The following is a 19,093-nucleotide window of genomic DNA, read 5'->3' as shown; positions in this document are numbered from 1 at the left end:
ACAGTATGTATTTTACATACTCACAGCTAACCTCAATTCATGCTAGCCACATTTTCAGGTACTCGGGAACTACCTGTGGCTGATATCTCCCTTATTGTGCAGTGCAGCTTTCTACACAGTATCTAGGACATCTTTTAAAATATGTAAATGGAAAAGATACATTAACCATCAGAAAGGTTTTCTCTGAGGTTAGGTACCCTTTTAAATTATTTTTTTATGCATTTCTGTATTCTCAAAAGTTTTACCATGAGCTCTTAAAAGTAGATTAAGAGAAAAAGATGGCAACCAAATGTCTAGAAACATTGACATTATAAATAAGTCAGTTTGACGTCATAACTCTCCAGTTCCACAGTGTGACTAGAGAGCTCAACTCGTAATCCAGTTTGTAACTCTTGACCTGTGGGATTGGGAGATGATTAAGAAAACAAGCAGAGGCTGCCTTGGGAGAGAGAGGCACAATAGGGGATAAGTAACAACACTGCAAAGGTTCTATCTGGAAAATCTTTGGCAGTAGCTAAAAATATTGGTAATAGTAGCTTGATTAGCTGATAGTAGAGAACATGGTATCTTATTACTGAATCAGAATCTATTATTTCCTTTAAAGTAAATGCAGAAAATCTTGTTGCTTGTGAGAAGCATGGAAAGATCAGATGAGTGGGATTCTGTATTCCAAGAATAGAGGCTTAGAGTTAAGTGTGAATGAGGGGGGAAAAGATAAACTGACTCACAGATCACGCATTTGTACCGAGTTTCCAATTCATCTTTATAGAAACTATTTTTCCTCATTCATTTAATATATATTATACTTTCGTCTTATTAGTTCAAGAGACAAAAACATCTAAGTCATATGCAAACACAATCTGTATTTTGTGTATATGAGATTCTAGATCCGGTTTTAAAGTTGAGCAGTAACAAAGAGGAAACTATTAATTGCACTTTATTCTCCATATAATTAAGGTAACACCTGCTTTACTGGTGATGATTTTCATTCAAGTTCCTATTAGCATCTCCATGGGTCCTTAGTTTTTGTCCTTAAAATGAAAACCTTTCTGTTTCTGTTATATTTAAAACGTTCAAGAGTAATTTCTTTTAAAGATGCTTTTAGCCAAGGAACAGTCTCCTGATGAAAGAAAGCAGAGTTTTCAATACCATTTTGAGAGACTGACACTTGTGTAGAAAAGATATTCAGTCATTCAACTCTGAAGCAACCCAGCATTGTTTGGTTTTGTCATTTTTGTTATCTCATGGCATATGGCATCCTTTGGACTATCTTACAAGTTTGTAATTTTGTAAAAAATTAGTCTGAAAAAAACTCTACAGCTTACGTATATTATAACATGCATGAGAAATGTGTTGAGATTTCCAAAGAAAAAAATACAAAGCCTTACTCTTTTCCCCATTCATGGTAATCGTTTTTAACCACCAAGTTACTGGATAAAATATTGCATTGATTAACATATTTGTGACTTCAGGTAATTTTACCACGTGTATCCCCAAAGATTTTTGATCCGTGTTCAAAAGTTTTCCCTTTGCTTATATTGAAGAATATTTTGCACATCTCTGTAATGATCTTAAGTGACATTTCCATTCTATGAAATAGAAAATCTTGACCTTTTTCTGTAATCGATAGTAAAATGTATTGAAATTTTCTCACTTATTGCCAGAAACATTGTGGACCATTTACTGCAGTGGTCTCAACTGGAGGCACGCATGAGAAACAACTGGAGAGCTTTTCTCAGAATATCATCTCTCCAGACACCGCTTCAGTAGGCTTGAGATGCAGTTTAAATGTGAATTTTTTGAAAAAACTCCCCAGGTCATCCTGCTGTAGATTTGGGTTGAGAGCTGTTGTTAGAATTCTCAGATCCCGTGAATAGTTGACAATGAAAAATGTGCATCAGTGATGGAAATAGGGGATTAGGGAGTTGCTAACTTGTCAGTTTTGGGGGATAGAGATGGATATGATGGACTTAGTTTTGGACTTGGCAAATTTAGAATCCTAATATCAGCGTTTACTTAGTTTTAATGAGGAGACTCCCAAATGCAAACCTAGTGGATGGTTTCAATCAGGCAATACCAGAATTCATGATGACCTCATGCCGGAGGAATGAAAACATTTCAGATCACATCAACCTATTTCTGTTGTGCCTTCTCACACAAGACTCAGCTCTCTCTTCCTAACAGATACACGTGGTTCCCAAACCTGGCTAGGTTTTACCCTGCTTCTCTTTATCTCTTCCAAGATGCATCACTAAAGACTTTGCCGTTCACTGTATTTCCTTTACTTTTTCCTACCCCTAGTTCCTCTTTTTAAAATTATATGTCCCAGTGGAGATGTGTATCAGACTATTAGAAATATTACACTAGGGAATTGGAAAGAAGCTGGAGTAAATGTTAAGGGTATAAATTGGGGAATCTTCTACTTAGAAGTTCTATTTGAAATAATAGACTAGAATGTGGTGGCTTAAGGAGAACTTTGGGAGAAACTTTAGCAGAACTGGCCATAAAGTTCTTCCTATTTAAATGAAACTTCTGGATGCGATGAAGACTTTCCGCTAGTATTGAGGCTTGTCCTTTACACAGTAGGGTGATTTTTGGTGTGTAATGGTCACCCACTATTTTCTCTGTGATTCTAAACACCAAGACGATTTGAGGTTTTGTGTTCTCAACATGTGTTGTGTAGCTGTACAATATTTGTCAATCACCTATTAGTGTTCCAAATACCCATAAAACTAAGCTTAGTAACAACGAAGTCCTGGAAAAAACAGTTTGTTAAAATTTAGCAAGCGAGAAGTTCACTACAGACTTGAATTTACCAAATACCTTTGCTTTGTAATAATTTTAATATTCCATTTAAAATGGCTAGTCAGAGAGAAAGAATGGGAATGGGAAAGAGAGACTATTGTGGTGTGGTCTTTTTGTTATATAAATTGCTTTTATAGAATAGCTTGGTAATCCAATTTCGTGATCACTCATTATGAGAGTTTTAAATTTAATTTGATAATTGGAATGTGTAAAAAAGCAATTTTACACATTTCCTCTCAATTTTCAAAAAAAAATCCCAATAAGGAATATTATTAGTCTTCCTTTTTCCCTTTTAGATATGAAAATTAAGGCTCAGAATTTGGAAATGACTCATCTATTTTACGTGACTATTAAGTAGTCATTGGCTTTCAAACCGAATTATTCTCTGTCATAACTGTCTTTCTAAGCACTGCTTTTATCTCCCATCATCCTTTGCAACTTCGCTTAGGAAAAATGGAACATGATATTCAGAAGTCCTAAACCTTTTTTTGAAACACAAGTTCTTATCTTTAGTGTTAGATAATGACTATAGTAGACATAACCTGACAGAATTAAAACAAGACAAAAATATATTTTAGACGTTTATTCATGTTACAGTTAAATCATGCTTAGAAAGGAAAATTTTATAGTTGCTGATCTGGAGGAAAACTGAGACACATAGAATATTGTCACTACCAATGGAGCTTTGGTAAATATTCAAATATATTTGAGTGCTAGTGCTATTTTTTAAATCTTTTTGACCAGATGACTGTTCCGTGCCTATCTACTGTGAGTAAAAGCTGAGCTCCGGAATGATATTTCGTGTCCTAAATTTTGATTTGCTGCTCTCCTCCATCAACCATTTCTACTCTATTTTGTATACCTAAGCTCTAGTGTTCAACTATGGCATTCTGAGTTCCAGCCTGCTTGGGTGCACAATTTTGATACTTATAATTTCTAACTTCTGTCTATACATGCAAGCTGAAGAGGGAAAACAAAGCCTTCAAAATAGTTTTGTTTGAAATATACAGATAATTGTATATTTGAATTATCTAAGTAATTGCCTTAATTATCCGCTTCATTAGAAATGGAAGGCACAACTTTCTTTTGTGTGTACATTTCATAACATTTTGAATCATTTCTGTATTACAGTTTAAATCAGATAATAACATCTACATTAAGATTTATGCTACTAAAAATAAACAGCATTTTAGTATTAGTCTAACACCACATAAAATTTGCATCTTTGGCATTGCACCAAATTTGACACCATCAAAGAACATCTGAGACTAAGCCATTCTTTTGCATTTTTCTTATCTGTTCTCTGTATATATTAAACAGATGAAATGTAATCATTTGGCATTAAGGTTGATTTAGAGGAAATACTCAGTAACTGTTTTCTGACTACTAAGTAATATCCTTAAAAAGAACTAGGTATTTTTTGTGTGCATGTGAGGAAGATTGGCCCTGAGCTAACATTTGTTGCTAGTCTTCCTCTATTTGATGTGGGATGCTGCCATAGCATGGCTTGATCAGCAGCGCTAGGTCCACGCCTGGGATCCGAACCTGTGAACCCTGGGCTGCCAAAGTGGAGTGTGGGAACCCCAATACTATGGCACTGGGCTGGCCCCTAGATATTTTTTTGGTACCACAAAGTCTCCTATGATTAATACTTATTATATAATGTTTCTAAGGTTATCAAAATAATCTGGAGTTTTAGATTTTCAGGTTAATTATATATATATAGTTATAACACAAATGGCATGTTTAATTACAATTGTATATACTATGCTAAGAGGTGTTGCAGAATTACTGGCAACCTTTTCCAGAAGCCAAATCTTCTAAATCTCCTGATCCATACACTCTTGAAATAAAACGTTGCAAACATATAAAAGTATATGAATATTTACAGATTGTTCTACTTAAGTTGCTTGGTTTACTAGTATTATTCTGTGATTATAACTCTAGGATAGAGATGTAAACTTATATTTTTTAGCCTCAATTTGTAATTTTGTGTATAGATAGAACAAAGTAAACATACAAGCAAGGAAAGAAATTTCCAATGTGCCATTTTCCCTATGTTTATGTTTAAAGTGAATTCACAATTGAAGTGTTTATTTAGATCTATAGAAAAATATCCTTTTATTTCAGTCTTCACATATTCACAATGCTTATTTGAACTCATTACCATCTAAACAGTTCTTTAGTGTTATTTTTCCTAAAAGTATGGAATAAGATATTTAATATGTCGAAAAGAATCTACCAGGAGGCAGCCCCAGTTGCCTAGTTGTTAAGTTCAGCATGCTCTGCTTTGGTGGCCTGAGTTCGATTCCCAGGCATGGACCTACACCACTGTGTTAGTGGCCATGCTGTGCTGTGCTGGTGGTCCACATACTAAAACATAGAGGAAGATTGGCACAAATGTTAGCTCAGGGCGAATCTTCCTCAGGAAAAAAAAAAAGAATCTACCATATGTACTTTAGATCACATGCTAATATACTTGCATGTAGTAGAGCATAGTCTAAATGAGTAAGCCAATTGAACATATGTATTATAAATTTGTATTTTAATCTCTAAAATTAATTTTAATATATATTGAGATTAGGGCTACATTTATGGCCATTTCCTAAGATAGTACCTTTCTTCCAAAATCTTAAAACATATTTCTGGTGGCTTGTTCAGAACGACTCAAATTAATCAACTCAACTTCTTTTGAAGTGAAGTGGAAAACGTATTTTACGGATAGGAGGGATGAAAAAATTTTGCTACAAAGCCTAATGACTTACCCAAAGTCAGTAGAACCCAAAGGTAGAACAAATAGGCAGAGATTATTTTTGTTGGGTTGCGTGGATATTTTTTTCATTTACACTAGAAAATTCACAGATTTTTATAATGTGTTTTAAGGACAAGCTTCCTACTATGCTTGTTATTAAAAAGGAAGTGCCTCTTCAAATAGGTGTTATCCCATCTAAGCAGCCTGAACATTAACGCATTCGGTACTTTTAATTCTTTGATTAATGTCTTAGATTTGTGTCTCTTGGGAACTCAGTAATTCTGAAATGTTGCTTCATAGTCTCCTGGAACCTCATTTGGTTAAAAACATACGAATTTATCAAAGCTTGTAACAACAAAAAACTTCTGTGAAATTCCCTATTTCCATATTTTAATACTTTGAAGATATTTACATTGTTAAAACCATTATCATGAAAGTAACACCCCTCAAAAACACATAAAAAGTTGTTAAAGCCTCTCAAAATACCTAAAAAGTCTGCTTCTCTTTAAGTAGTGTAAGAAAATAATTTTCTTTTGAGAAGTGAAAAGAGTAATCATATAGGAATTCAAAGAAAACCTTACAAATCTTGAATGTTGACAAGCAGTTATTACTTTTTATGTTAATGTAAAAGTAAGCACACAACTCCCAGAGGCTAAAATTCTTTCAGATCTGAAAGTTCTGAGCTGCCAAGTGAGATCTCTGTAAAGGATGACAGTAAACTCTGTCAACTCTAAATGTGAAATTTCACCAAAGTGAGATGATTATTTTTAAAATTTGTAACGTGCATATTTTTCACTAAGAATGCCTTGTCTCTACACAGCACAAAATAAAAGTAAATTTTTTTAATTACTTGGGTTTTTTTGAGATAAATATTCTAGGCAATTTGGTGGGAGCTGGGATGACTGGTTTTTGGATTTGAATTATCTCAATTGTCTATACATATTAAAAACTACAACAGCAATAATTCACATAACTTTGCACTGGGTAGACACACCTTTTCTTTGGCTTGTAAGTCTAAAACCTTGACAATGATAAACGAAAGCCCTTCAAAATGCGTTTTTCCCCATATAGTTGAAAGAATTTCAATAACAAATTTACTTTAATGTCTCCCTCTTTATGACTTAGCCTTTGCAGTTGATCCCTGTTGCCCTTTTTGGAGTCCCTCAGTCTGTCAGGAAGATAATGGACAGTATGGAGACCAGTTGCTAGACAGAGCATGGAAACTGGTACCCGGCTCCACAGGCAAGGATGGCAAGGGAGCTAGAACACTTACAGTGTCTTTTGGCAACTCTGGCACTACTGTGGGAAGTGGGATTCCTACTCAGAGTGGAGAGGATACACCAGAGGCCCATAAGGGATTGTTCACCATTAAAAAGACCCTAACCTTGGGTAGCAGTGGACTATAGTGTGCAATTTGCCAACTTTTGCTACTTCAGGCTGGGAGTTTTGTGTCGTATAGATGTTCGTGTGTGTGTGTGAGAGAGGTTGTGAGTTACTCCTGTCAGATTTTTTTCCCTCGTGCTTTCTTATCAAAATATGAACCTTGGTTCGAGAAGTGGTAGAATTCCTCTGGTCCAGCCTTAATCATTGTGAAAAAGTGAGACAAATTAAGATGATATTATTTCTTGAATGACATACAATGGTAGTGAAAGTTTAAAGAGAATAAAGAAAGCTAGCAATATAATATCAAATCTAGATAGATGAGTAGAGAGATTTATCTGTGAACTCAGGCAACTTTGAGTGAAAAAAGTATTTATACTTATAAATATACTAATATGCCAATCTATATTCAGCACTAGCCTAGAAATGTACCATGTAAATAAACGATTTATAAAGTCATATGATGCATAGCTAAAATAAAATTTTTTAACACTATGAATTAATTTTTCTTCTTATGACAGTTTTTTAAAAAATTTCTAAATAAAGGTATCTGCTATTAATATGTTGGAAAAGAAGTAATTACTTTGAACTGTATTTATTTGACTATAGCCCAATGACAGAGAAGAATAGAGATTTAGTGTCCAATTTTTTTTAACTTTTGTCCTTTGGCCAACATTAAATTTATCATTATTTTATGCTAATCTTGCATCTGTGTCTTTTTTGTTGTTGTTTTGCTTATTTTAATAATATTAATTATTATTATTAATTCTCATTAGTCTGAAATAAATAGCACTCGTTGGCTGATAGTTTAAATTTTGGAAACAGGATACTGAATCACTTAGCCTGTAATCTCTAGAGATTAATGTTCAAGCTAAAAGCTAGTATTCAATCACTTTGAAATTATAGAGGAAAAAATATGTGACATAGATGACATAAATATTTAAAAATCCATGATATTGGAGAAGATTTTTAACTTCAGACAGTACCTCAGTTAACTTTCTAGTTCATATAACCTAGAAAAATATCCAAAGATCCTGGCTGGCTAAGGAAACTCCATCCTACCTTTCAGTAGATTAAATTGCATTGTGAAACTATTGCTGGGTAAAAGCTATTTTATATTAAGAGTTTTTGGCTTTAAATAAGGTATGCTTTTTATTTGATCAGGCAGATTTTAATATGAAGAGCAGTTTTTACTCAAAAATATTTTGATGCATTAAGATTAGTAGAGTCAATAGAAAAGAATTAAAGGTAATTATGTAAGAAAAGTTAGACTTTATGTGTAGTTAAATTTACATTATGTCCAAGAGATACACTTGTAATTTAAATAACCTAACATTATAAATATACTTTAAAAATATGTCTGTGTAGGCATACAATTTTCGCTTAAATGTCATAAATCATCATATAGAACATTTCCTTTATTATGGCAGATATCATTTGCTATATCAATGTAAACCACATTAACAACATTGTCTTTATTTTAGAAAATGTGATTTGTCTGAATCTTTAGGGAGATAAATAAATAAGGGAAAATAATAGACAAAATATTCAGTAATAATAGGTGAAAAACAAACATTAAAATGTATGATTATGCAGATGTAATATTATATATTATTATATAAAATTTTATATATATTATACTCAAAAGGACAATGGAACTTATTTTTTATATATATATATATATATATGGTATTTATATCTTTTGAAATTTCTATCTGTATTAGAAATGGATGAAAGAGCAGGTATGGATAAGACTGATAAAATTGGCCTGTTTCTGCTGCTGAATTGTTACTATTTGAGAATGGTTATATCTATTTCCCTCTTGGAGGCCCAGAAGTATTATTGTAATCTACAGAGGGAGCAAAGAAGTTGTAAACCTCATGAAATTATTTAAAACTTCAACAAAGCTGGAGATAGATGATCACTTCTGCATTGAATACATTCTTATAGATGTTATGTATGATAATTTCTACCAGTAAAAACATAAACCAGAACTTTATGAAGAAAAAAATTACTTTTCTTGGAATGTTCTTATAATCTGTGTTTACTGGGGCCATTAATTAAGAATCATGATAGTTCTGTAGATTTAGATATAAACCAGCTCATAATCTAGGAATATTTAAAGGTCACATTTCTGGACTTCTTAAAGGAAACTAAATTCTCCATCAGGACTTGAGGACATTACAAGGAAAAACAAGACTTTATTTTGTTGAAATTTTTAAATAGAACAACTTTCTTCTTCTCCCCAAAGCCCCCCAGTGCGTAATTGTATATTCTAGTTGTAAGTCCTTCTAGTTGTGCTATGTGGGACGCTGCCTCAGCATGGCCTGATGAGTGGTGCTAGGTCCGCGTCCAGGATCTGAACCAGTAAAACCCTGGAGCACCCAAAGCAGAGAGCTCGAACTTAACCGCTCAGCCACAGGGCCAACCCCTAGAACCACCTCCTTTAAGAATCAATGAAAGCTGATATTATCTCATTTAAAAAAAATCATTCTTGGAGCCAGCCCCGTGGTGCAGTGGTTAAGTTCACATGTTCCACTTCAGCGGCCTGGGGTTTGCTGGTTCAGATCCCGGCTGCAGACCTACTCACTGCTTGTCAAGCCATGCTGTGGCAGGCGTCCCACATATAAGGTAGAGGAAGATGGGCATACATGTTAGCTCAGGGCCAGTCTTCCTCAGCAAAAGGAGGATTGGTGGCAGATGTTAGCTCAGGGCTAATCTTCCTCAAAGAAAAAAAAATTCTTAGGTGCTGAAAAGTTGTGGCAAAGTCAAAGGCTTTGACTGGAAGAAAAGCAAAGAAAATTAGGAAAATCCTACACAGCTGATATATTGTTTTCTGGACTTAATGAAAACTTTTTGTGGCCATTGTGGGAAATCACAAGTCCCATGTACATTCTACTTGGAATTATGGAGTTAGTGGCTTGGTTTCAGTCACCGCTGGAAAAGCATTGCTGCTTTCTTCCTACAAATACAGTTTTGAAGAGTAAAAATGTCTGCAACCTATCCTTTGAATTAGGGTCACCATAACTACACTTCAATTAAAAGCATCTGTCATTTTTATAACCACTCATTCTCTTGCCATTTTCATAAATCTTGCTGTGTTTACTGAGATTGGAACACATTAGTCAAGATAGAGGAACGTGGGAAATGATTATGTTGAAATACAAACGGAGCAGATAATAGCTGGGGCTATTGTTCCCATAGGAAAGATCATGCCAGAGTTTTGTGCTGAAATCTTATCAACATCTCAATTAGAGAATTTGTCTTTAATATATAATTTGTTTACAAATCCTCATTTGAGATATCCTTCAATATACACCTGAAACCCATCAAACGGTGTTGTACTCCAAAGAGCCATGCCTAATGAATTAAGCATTCTTCACCAGAGCCGTACAAGGCACAGATGTGTGTGTAGCTCCAAAATATCAATTCATAAGCCTATTATATCTTCCCAAGTTATTTTGATTAAAGCTTGTTTAAAACTACGTATATGGGTGTCTGGAGTCATATTCTTAATAATCAGAAAAATATATTTTAGTAATGTCTTTTTTAAGGAGTTAAACGCCTCTCAGAGTGAATCAAATGAATTCTCTGGGTTTATTTTCAAAACAGTAAATAGGCGTTGCCTCCAATCTTTAAGTGAAGACATAAGGATGTCAAAGTTGACTGACTTACTCAAGACCACGTAGCGATAGAGAAAGGGATGAGATGAATTCAGTATGTATTTGCCATTTATACACGTTATGTGCAAAATTAGTTTAATGACTACAAGGAAAATAAGCATCATCTGTTGTGCCCGAGGCTTGGTGGCCTTTAGGAAAATCATCAGAAATGCCAACAAAAAGCAATATTCTCTACGGTTTTTTCCTATGCCTTTTGTGTAATTATGTGGATTCATTTCTGTGGGAAAAACAACAGTTGTCTGCATTACTCTCAGAGTTGTTTTAAGGAGAGAGAGAGTAGCAGTATTAATATGTTTGGCACTTATGCCGTTCTTTCGGACTAAATATAATCGATGTGAGGCAAAATTGTTAAATTACTGGCAAGGTAAGATCACAGCATGACTGTGACATTAACTTGAGTAAATTTGTAACATTGACCAGTGCTCATTGGGTACCAGGCACTGAGGTCCATGCTGCGACTACTGAGATGAATTTATCACCTTTCTTACCTTCAAGTAGGGGAAAAGCTAGAGGGGAGATTATGTAAACAACAGGTATAATACAATACAGGAAATGTGATGATAGAGACTGAGGACTTCTTGAGAGCAAAGAGGGAGGGCATGAAACAGGAAAGGCTTCTTGTAGGAAATAGCTAATCTGTAGAGTAAAAGATAAGTGATGCAGGGGAAGCAGGTGCCAAAAGTAGGGGAGGATGGACAGGTTTGTTCAATAGGGACTAGTGGCTGTCTTACAGTTTTCCGATGTAAATGAGAGTATACATAATACCCGTTTTCCACTATTAATAGAGCTTAGAAATGATTCTAATATGCAGATTTTATTCAACGATTTAATCGCTTTACTCAAATGAGACATTTTGGAGCCAAACTACTAGCTATAATATTAATCAATTTGCTCCAAGTATCTATTTATTTCCTCAGATTTGAAAGAACATATATAAATTATAAAAAATCATGGAAAAAATTAGAGATGCAAACAGACACAAATGAGATAAACAGCCCTGGAGTAAACTTTATTTTGTAAATGTGGTCAGAGAGCTTGAGACTTAAAGAGTAATTATTTTACTTACAATTAAATTAACAGGAAATAGCAAAGCAGCATTATTGAATCACAAGGAAGTTGTTGGTTGTGATTTATTATCAAAGTACTTTCCATCATGTTCCTCTGTATAGTGAGAATTGTATCAATATTATGGTATTGACAATCATAAACAGATAGAAATATGACAGAAAATTAAATTTTCTTTCTTTTGATCTAATAGAATCTAGGAATAGGTCATAGGGAGAAAGAATTATAAGAATAAATCAGTGAAAGCCATCTTTACTACTTTTTTAAAATACTTATCTATGACTTAATATACAGTATTTGAAGTACAACAGGTTACAAAAGAAACTATAAAAACCTCCATGTGTTCCAGGAGATCCATAACAAAATTGACCTGTGAACCTATCCACTTATCCACCTAAATTCTTCAGATTTCTTCTTGAGACTTAGCACCTTATATCTAGTCATGGCTATTTTATTGCTGTCTCTACACAATGCCTTGTGTTTATGACCTTTTGACAAATTCTCACTTCTTGATCATCCATTTCTCTGGATCTGAACAGATACAAAGATGTATTTTCTTTATCTCACAGAAATGTTGTTTTGGATGCTGAAATGTAATTTGTGACTCACTTAATACGTTTTGCCCTCTGCAACCAAAGATAGCATTGCATTTATAAGACGTGCAAATGCAGCGTTTTGTTCAAAATAATCATCTCGAATGTGATTCAGAATGGGGAGCAACTTATTCATTCTTTTATTTATTTGTGTCCTGTCTTATTCTGAAAAGGATCCAAGGAAGCTCATAGGAATGCATGTAATAACACATGGTGAACTAAACTCCGAGGAAATTAAAGCAAAGAGGGAATAGAAGTAAGATATCCCGAAAAGTCTGCAGAGGACAGCACATCGTGAAGACATATCCTACTAGAGATGGGCCACAAATTTGGCTTAAGCTCTCTGACAACTAACTCAGAACAGAAAATCTCCATTTTATGACAAACAAGGTCTTTTCAGAGTAGGAAACACAAATGATTAGCACAGACTCTTAGCATGAAGAACAAAGAGAATTGTACCCCATTGTTCATCACTCAATTCTGTAGAGTAACAAATTTAACAGGAACAAAGCAGAACCAAATCTCGAAGAACTGCTTCTTAGAAAGTTCCACAATGACTTCAACATGGGCATGTCAATGTGCAGTTGAGCAAACCTCACCAGTGCAGTTGGGTCCAGATTTGCCAGTGTGTTGGGACGGCCTTATCCAGACGGATGTATTACGTAATTGAGTAATTGCATTTACTTGAGACCAGTAAATATTGCTTCTCTCTACCAAGTTTTTGACTAGTGTTGCATAGCAAGAATTTAATCTTAACACTAAGAGCTGAACATTGAATTTAAACAATTAACCAAAGGAGGGTAGGATTTGCACAGTAGGAAAACTACCACAAGGGCTTAAATGATCCAGGTATTTTCTAACGCCTCTATGTTAGGTTTCCACCACTAGTGTGGTAAGCTCTGATTATATAAGGCTTGCCCACACATCAGTATCAAAGTGTTATGTTTAAAGTTCTCTAATAGAACCTTTTATCTCAGTGATTATTACTTATGATATCTGAAACACGCATAGCAGTGGAGGAGGATAGATTCTAAACAGAATTTCCATAACTCAGAGTTCGTAAGATTGCAGTGAAAGATATCACAGTTATGAGCTTGCACTTGTAAGATCAAAGGGAGTTATTTCATTTATGAGAAATGTATAGCATTAAAGTATTGTTCTGTAATTTTTCCCATGTAACTTGAAAGATGAATGCTAGGGGTTTGGGTTCATAAATACAAATGTATTTATCACAGTCTTCAATCCTCTTTCCTTTTACCATTTTCTTGTGTGTAGATCTGCTTCTGAAAGTTAGCTCTACAAGAGGTCAAGGTGATACTGGTGTAAAGAATGCCCCAGACAGACTACTGTGATATATCATCAAGATCTTTGCAATAAGGGAGAACTGGGAAGCTGGATATCTAAACAAGCTATATCAATTTTTAAAAAACATTTCTTATTGCAAAAACTCTACTAAAATTAACAGCAGCTAGTTTTTTCTTTGAAATCCCATCTTTAGAAACCAATCTTTTGGTTGGCTAGACACAACTTATTTGTTGCTTGTTACTGATCATCATGTCTATGGAAGGTTCTGTAGATTTTAGTGATTCACAGTTAAGCATAAACCTGCATGGGGTTTTGGGTAAATATCCATTTTTTACGGTAATGAACACCTTGCATTTCCAAAGCGAACGGGCCAAGCTTAAATTCGGTGATACAAATAGCAGTGACATCCCTTATATTTGTTATACTAAGTTAGCTTCTACAATCTTTATCTTCTTCTGATGTGTGTCACATTTCACCATTGCACTGAATACCAGAATTTTGCACTTATTTCTCAGTGGTGTGTGTTCAACCTAGTGTTGGCCATTAAATTAGTGTAGAGTGGTAGAATACAAGTCCTCTCTAAAGTGCAGAATGCATAAAATGTTTTTTACAGTTGCATAGGTCAACCTCATAATCACATTGATAAGGACTTTATAGTGAGAACTAACACATCCTCACTCAATCCTTACCCCTCTCCACCTAAACTGAAAAGACACCTGTAGAAGTTCTGCTTTCTGATAAGGCATGATGATTGCTCTAAGGTAAAGAAATTCAGAGTAGCCATATTGGTATTAGCAATGTACCTTTAAATTATTATTATTATTGAAAACAAGGTTTGGTGACTATGATCCATGTTAACATGGGATACCCTTTTAAAAATGGTGTCCTGCTACATCCTGATCAGAGTAATGTTTGAAGATTTTGTGTATTATATATTTGTGATTATTGACATGGATAATAACAAATTTTTGAGTGTCTTAAACTTTCATCCTACACTTGATCTTAGCCAAAAGGCTAAGAAGCGGTTAAACTTTCATCCTAATAAATAGTTAATCATTTGGATAACATAGATGATGAAATATTTTTGAGATATGAGTTATTAAAACTAATATACCTATTTTAAATATTAATATTGGTGGGATAAATTAAATATTGTTTGAATACTAATAAAATGTAATTTTCGAATATACGTAATTTTGAACTAAAGAACAATGAAGAATTATGCATGTCTCTTTTAAATTATCATGTTATTGTTATGTTTATAACATCAAGCGTTTTTTCATGATTAAACTATACATTTCTAAAAAGCCTTAAAATATAATTGACAAATGTGTGAAAGTTAATACTGTATATATTTTTTCCCCTTAACTTTAGTCATGATTTCATTGGAGAATTTACAACAAGCTACAGGGAACTTTCTAGAGGGCAATCACAATTCAACGTATATGAGGTAAGAGGAATTTTATTTTATTATTATTTCCCTCTGGAATAAGTAAATTTATGCTAGAAAAGTATAGATTCTGCAAAGGTTAATTGCCAAAGTTTAACTAAGTACTAATATATGTGAGAATCTTTAAACTTTTTGAGCAGACATTTATGAGATTAAATGATATTGCTTCTCTTCAACTCACACAGTCTTTTAAATCTACTTTGAGAAATTTGAAAATTCTTGCCTATGAAACTTTTCCTTATTTCAAAAAAATCAATATGGATGCAATTTATTTTTCCTTAAGCTTCAGCCTTTACGTTTTGCCTTCCTACCAACCTCTTCCCTCAACGCTTTTTTAATAAAAAGAGAACAACTTACGTTTTAGTCGTGTCAACATAGTGTTTTAAAATGAGCTGTGGTTTGCTTGGTGTGTTTGAAGACCTTCACTGTGTTTAGTTAAAGACTGAAGAGAATGCAAAGGGATGAGTCAGCCATTAGAGAAATCTAAGTTACTAAAGCAAACACACTAGTTGTAGAAACTAGTCTGCCTTAAACCTACCTTGCCAGTTAACTACCGGATATGTGTTGAGCATACCTGGTATGTTTCAGCACTGTTAATCCTTGAGTTATGTCATCTGTACATTCTATGTAATTTTTTTTATTTAATATGCATTGCTAGTAAAGGAGCTTATCTCAGGATTTAATCTTTCCTGCCAGATTGACACTAAAATTAACCTCTTTTAAGTTAAGAGTAGAAGAATCTCATTCTTCTGCCACCTTCTTACTGGGCTGAAGCAATTTTAGTCCATGAATTTACTCATTTATTAACTTATAAATAAAATATTTATTACATTCACACTCTAATAGGCCCCGGGGATACAGAGATGAATAAAAATTTCGGTGTCTAATGGGAGAGACAGACACACGAAATATGTTTAGTGTATCTTGACATGTGCTATATATAGTTAGATGCTTAGTGGACTATGAGATACTGCAGAGAAGGCATCAGCCTCAGCCCACGAAAGCTTCCCAGGCAGAGACAAAGATGGAGGAATGAATCAATTTTTCTATCTGGATCTTTCAAGGAAGAAATATTAATAAGGCTCTCTAAACAGGCAATGAAAGTCCTATAAGATAGGTTATAATTCTCTAGATGCCTGTTTTCTCTGCCTACTTTTGAGGCTGAGAAGGAACAACACTTGCTTACCAGTCCTCCTTGCACTTAGGACTCATTTACTGCCTTTACTGCCAGTCACGCCATCACCCTCCAGAGATCAACCACTTTGAGTTTCCTTTGCTTTCATAATGTCTCCCGCTTTTTGGCTCTCTCCTACCCAGCAAAGCTTGCTCAATGAGAAGCCTGGTGCCACATCTGATGGGATGACAAAGAAGCTTAGTAAAAATTATTCTTTATAAAATACCCTGCATGGATATTTGTGCCATAGCTTCAAATAAATATGAATGTTTTCTTATTATATATATTATCAATAGAAGAGATAAGTCTGAGGAAAATCTGGGAGACCATTATGTATTATGTACAAGTAATTTTTAGGATTTCAATGGACAGCTCATAATCCAATACGTTGGAAATTTCATTTTCTGCACACATGCAGGGGATTCAGTTTGGTCGAGGCAACCATGGAAATTTCAGCCATTATTCTTTCAAATATTCTTTCTGCTCCTTTCTCTGTCCCTTCTCCTTTTGATACTCTCATTCTGAATATGTTGTTAGGCTTGATTGTGTCCCACAGGTCTCTTAGGCTCTGTTCCTATTTTTTTCTTTATTTTTCTTTTTGTTCCTTAAACTAGAAAATCTCAATTGACCAAGCTTCAAGATCACTGATTATTTCTTCTTCCAGCTCAAATGTTCTGTTAAACCCCCTCAGTGAATTTTTCATTTCAGTTATTGTGCTTTTCAAGTTGAGAATTTCTATTTGGTTCTTTCTTATAATTTTGATCTACTTATTGATTTTTCTATTTGGTGAGACGTTGTTTCATTCTTTAATTCTTTATACATAGTTTTCTTTAGTTCTTTAAACATGTTTACAATAGCTAATTTAAAGATTTTGCCAAATAAATCCCACATCTGCAAGTTCTCAGAGATAGTTTTGCTTTTTTCCAATGTATGGGTGATGTCTTGTATTTTTTTGTTGTTGTTGACTGCTGGAAATTTTTAAAAATACAATGTAGTAACACTGGAGATCGGATCCTCTGCCTTCCCCAAGGTTTATTGTTGTTGCTCTTTGTTTAGTGACTTTCCTGGACTAATTCTGTAAAGTGTGTTTTCTTTGTTATGTGGGCCACTGAAGTCTTTGCCTGGTTAGCTAGTGGTCAGCACATGAGTTGATGTTGGTGCATCCCTTGTATGGTCCAACAGTGTGAAACTCTGCCTTGGTTTTCACTTGCTGTGTAAGTAGACTCAAGGTCAACCAGAGATGAAGGATTAGGGCTTCCTCAAGGGCTCTCCTGGCCATGCTCACAGTCCTGCACAAGCACTTGGCCTTCTAGATCCCCAGCCATACGCTTGAGCTTTTAAAAGCCCCCTACAGCTTTACACACTGGTTTTGGCAGATAAAGACCTTCTTCTGTTGTTCTCTGGGGCTGCTGGGATTGCCTCCAGAATTTCAGTAGTGCTGGGTTGGAGCTGGTTTTGAGGCTGTTGCTAGGTCTGCAGTGTGGTCCATGGTTGACATGCTTATTAGCGGGAATTCAAGTGGGTGTGGATTATGTCTGGTCCCTGGGTGGATGAGACCAGCTACAGTACCTTGTTTAGTAGGATGGCAGTAGGCCAAGGTCTTCGGGGTGCACAATGAGTCCTCAGTTAGCCAGCTTATTACTAAGTGCATGGATGGGTGTGGCTGCTACCGGAGCCCTAGGAGGACTCCTGCCTGATGACTGGATGGGTCCCTGAGTAGGCAAGACTGTTCCTGGACCGCAGCTGAGAGGGGCTGAAATTAAGCCCCAGGTGGCTTTAGACCTGGCTCTGGAGGCACAGATGGGCGTAGCTCCCACTAGTCTGTGGGTGGGCTGGACTGCTTCCTGACTGAGGTTGGAGGGGCTGGAGCCAAATAAGTATGGGCTATTTCAGGATCTTCTGAGGTGCAGACATGGGTGTGTCCTGGCGGGTCCCCATGCTGGCAGGACTGCTCACAGACTGTGGCTGGGAGGGGCTGGAACTGTGTATAGGGCCCTTTCAAGATCTCCAGGGGTACAGACAAGAATGTCTCCCGCTGGGTCCTTGGGCCAACATTACTGCTCATGGACTGTGGCTGGGAGGGGCTGGGGTTGAGTGTAAGGCCCTTTCAGGATCTCTGGCATTACAGACAGGAGTGTTTCCCCACTGGGACCCTGACCTACAGGACTGTTGGTGGACTGTGGCTGTGAGGGGGCTGGAGCTGCATACAGGGCTCTTTCAGGATCTCCAGGAGTGTGGACAGGCGTGTCTCCTGCCGGATTCATGTGCCCGCAGGCCTTCAGACTCATCTGCAATCTCTGTGTGTTTGCTCTCTGCTCCAGCCAACCTGGCCCAATTGCTTTTTCCTCTTTCTAGAATATTGTATTTGTCTATTCCTTTTTATTGGAGTCCTAGTTTAAATTAATACATTGCAGTTCAAATAATATTTATTCATAAATTCTGTCATCTTTCCTTGTCAAAATGCTTCCTTTCTATTTTGGGTTGAGATGTGCTGAAGGATCCTCTCTGAAGGCACTTAGGTGTTCTATTTATCCTATTAGATTGACAGGTTTTACTCATCTTTGTATTCCTTCTATCCTCCAGTATCTTGTGCAATGTGAGAATGCAATAATGTTTCCTCATGGGATAAAGAGTCAAAAACTCCATCTTATGTCCGCAAACCAGACCTTTACCAATTATTTGGTAGCTTGGGGGTCTAGTGAAAATTACTACCATTATAAAGCAATAGTTAGGTCGATAGAGCCTTTAAATATTTACATATTTGAGTAATTTGCTATTTTAGTGTATATAATCTAATAAAAAATGTTATATCTCTTGGATATATTTTTCTATAGCAACTATAGGTTTTCCACAAAGCAATCAGTATTGTTTAGGACCTTGAATATT

At 35.4% G+C, this 19,093-nt stretch overlaps 1 protein-coding gene across 1 annotated transcript in view; it reads left to right on the top strand.

Moving 5' to 3' along the window:
• Nucleotides 1-19,093, top strand: part of CPNE8 (copine 8) — a 209,178-nt gene that overhangs the window by 122,919 nt on the left and 67,166 nt on the right. Inside the window, exon 11 of the mRNA XM_008520156.2 lies at nucleotides 14,958-15,033. Within this exon, the coding sequence (XP_008518378.1) occupies nucleotides 14,958-15,033 (76 nt within the window). The remainder of the gene's footprint in view (nucleotides 1-14,957; nucleotides 15,034-19,093) is intronic.

This window comes from Equus przewalskii, chromosome 5, assembly GCF_037783145.1.
Source record: "Equus przewalskii isolate Varuska chromosome 5, EquPr2, whole genome shotgun sequence".
Lineage (NCBI taxonomy): Eukaryota > Metazoa > Chordata > Mammalia > Perissodactyla > Equidae > Equus > Equus przewalskii.
Note: the sequence above shows the minus strand (reverse complement) of the source record. Positions and strands in the feature narration are given on the sequence as shown.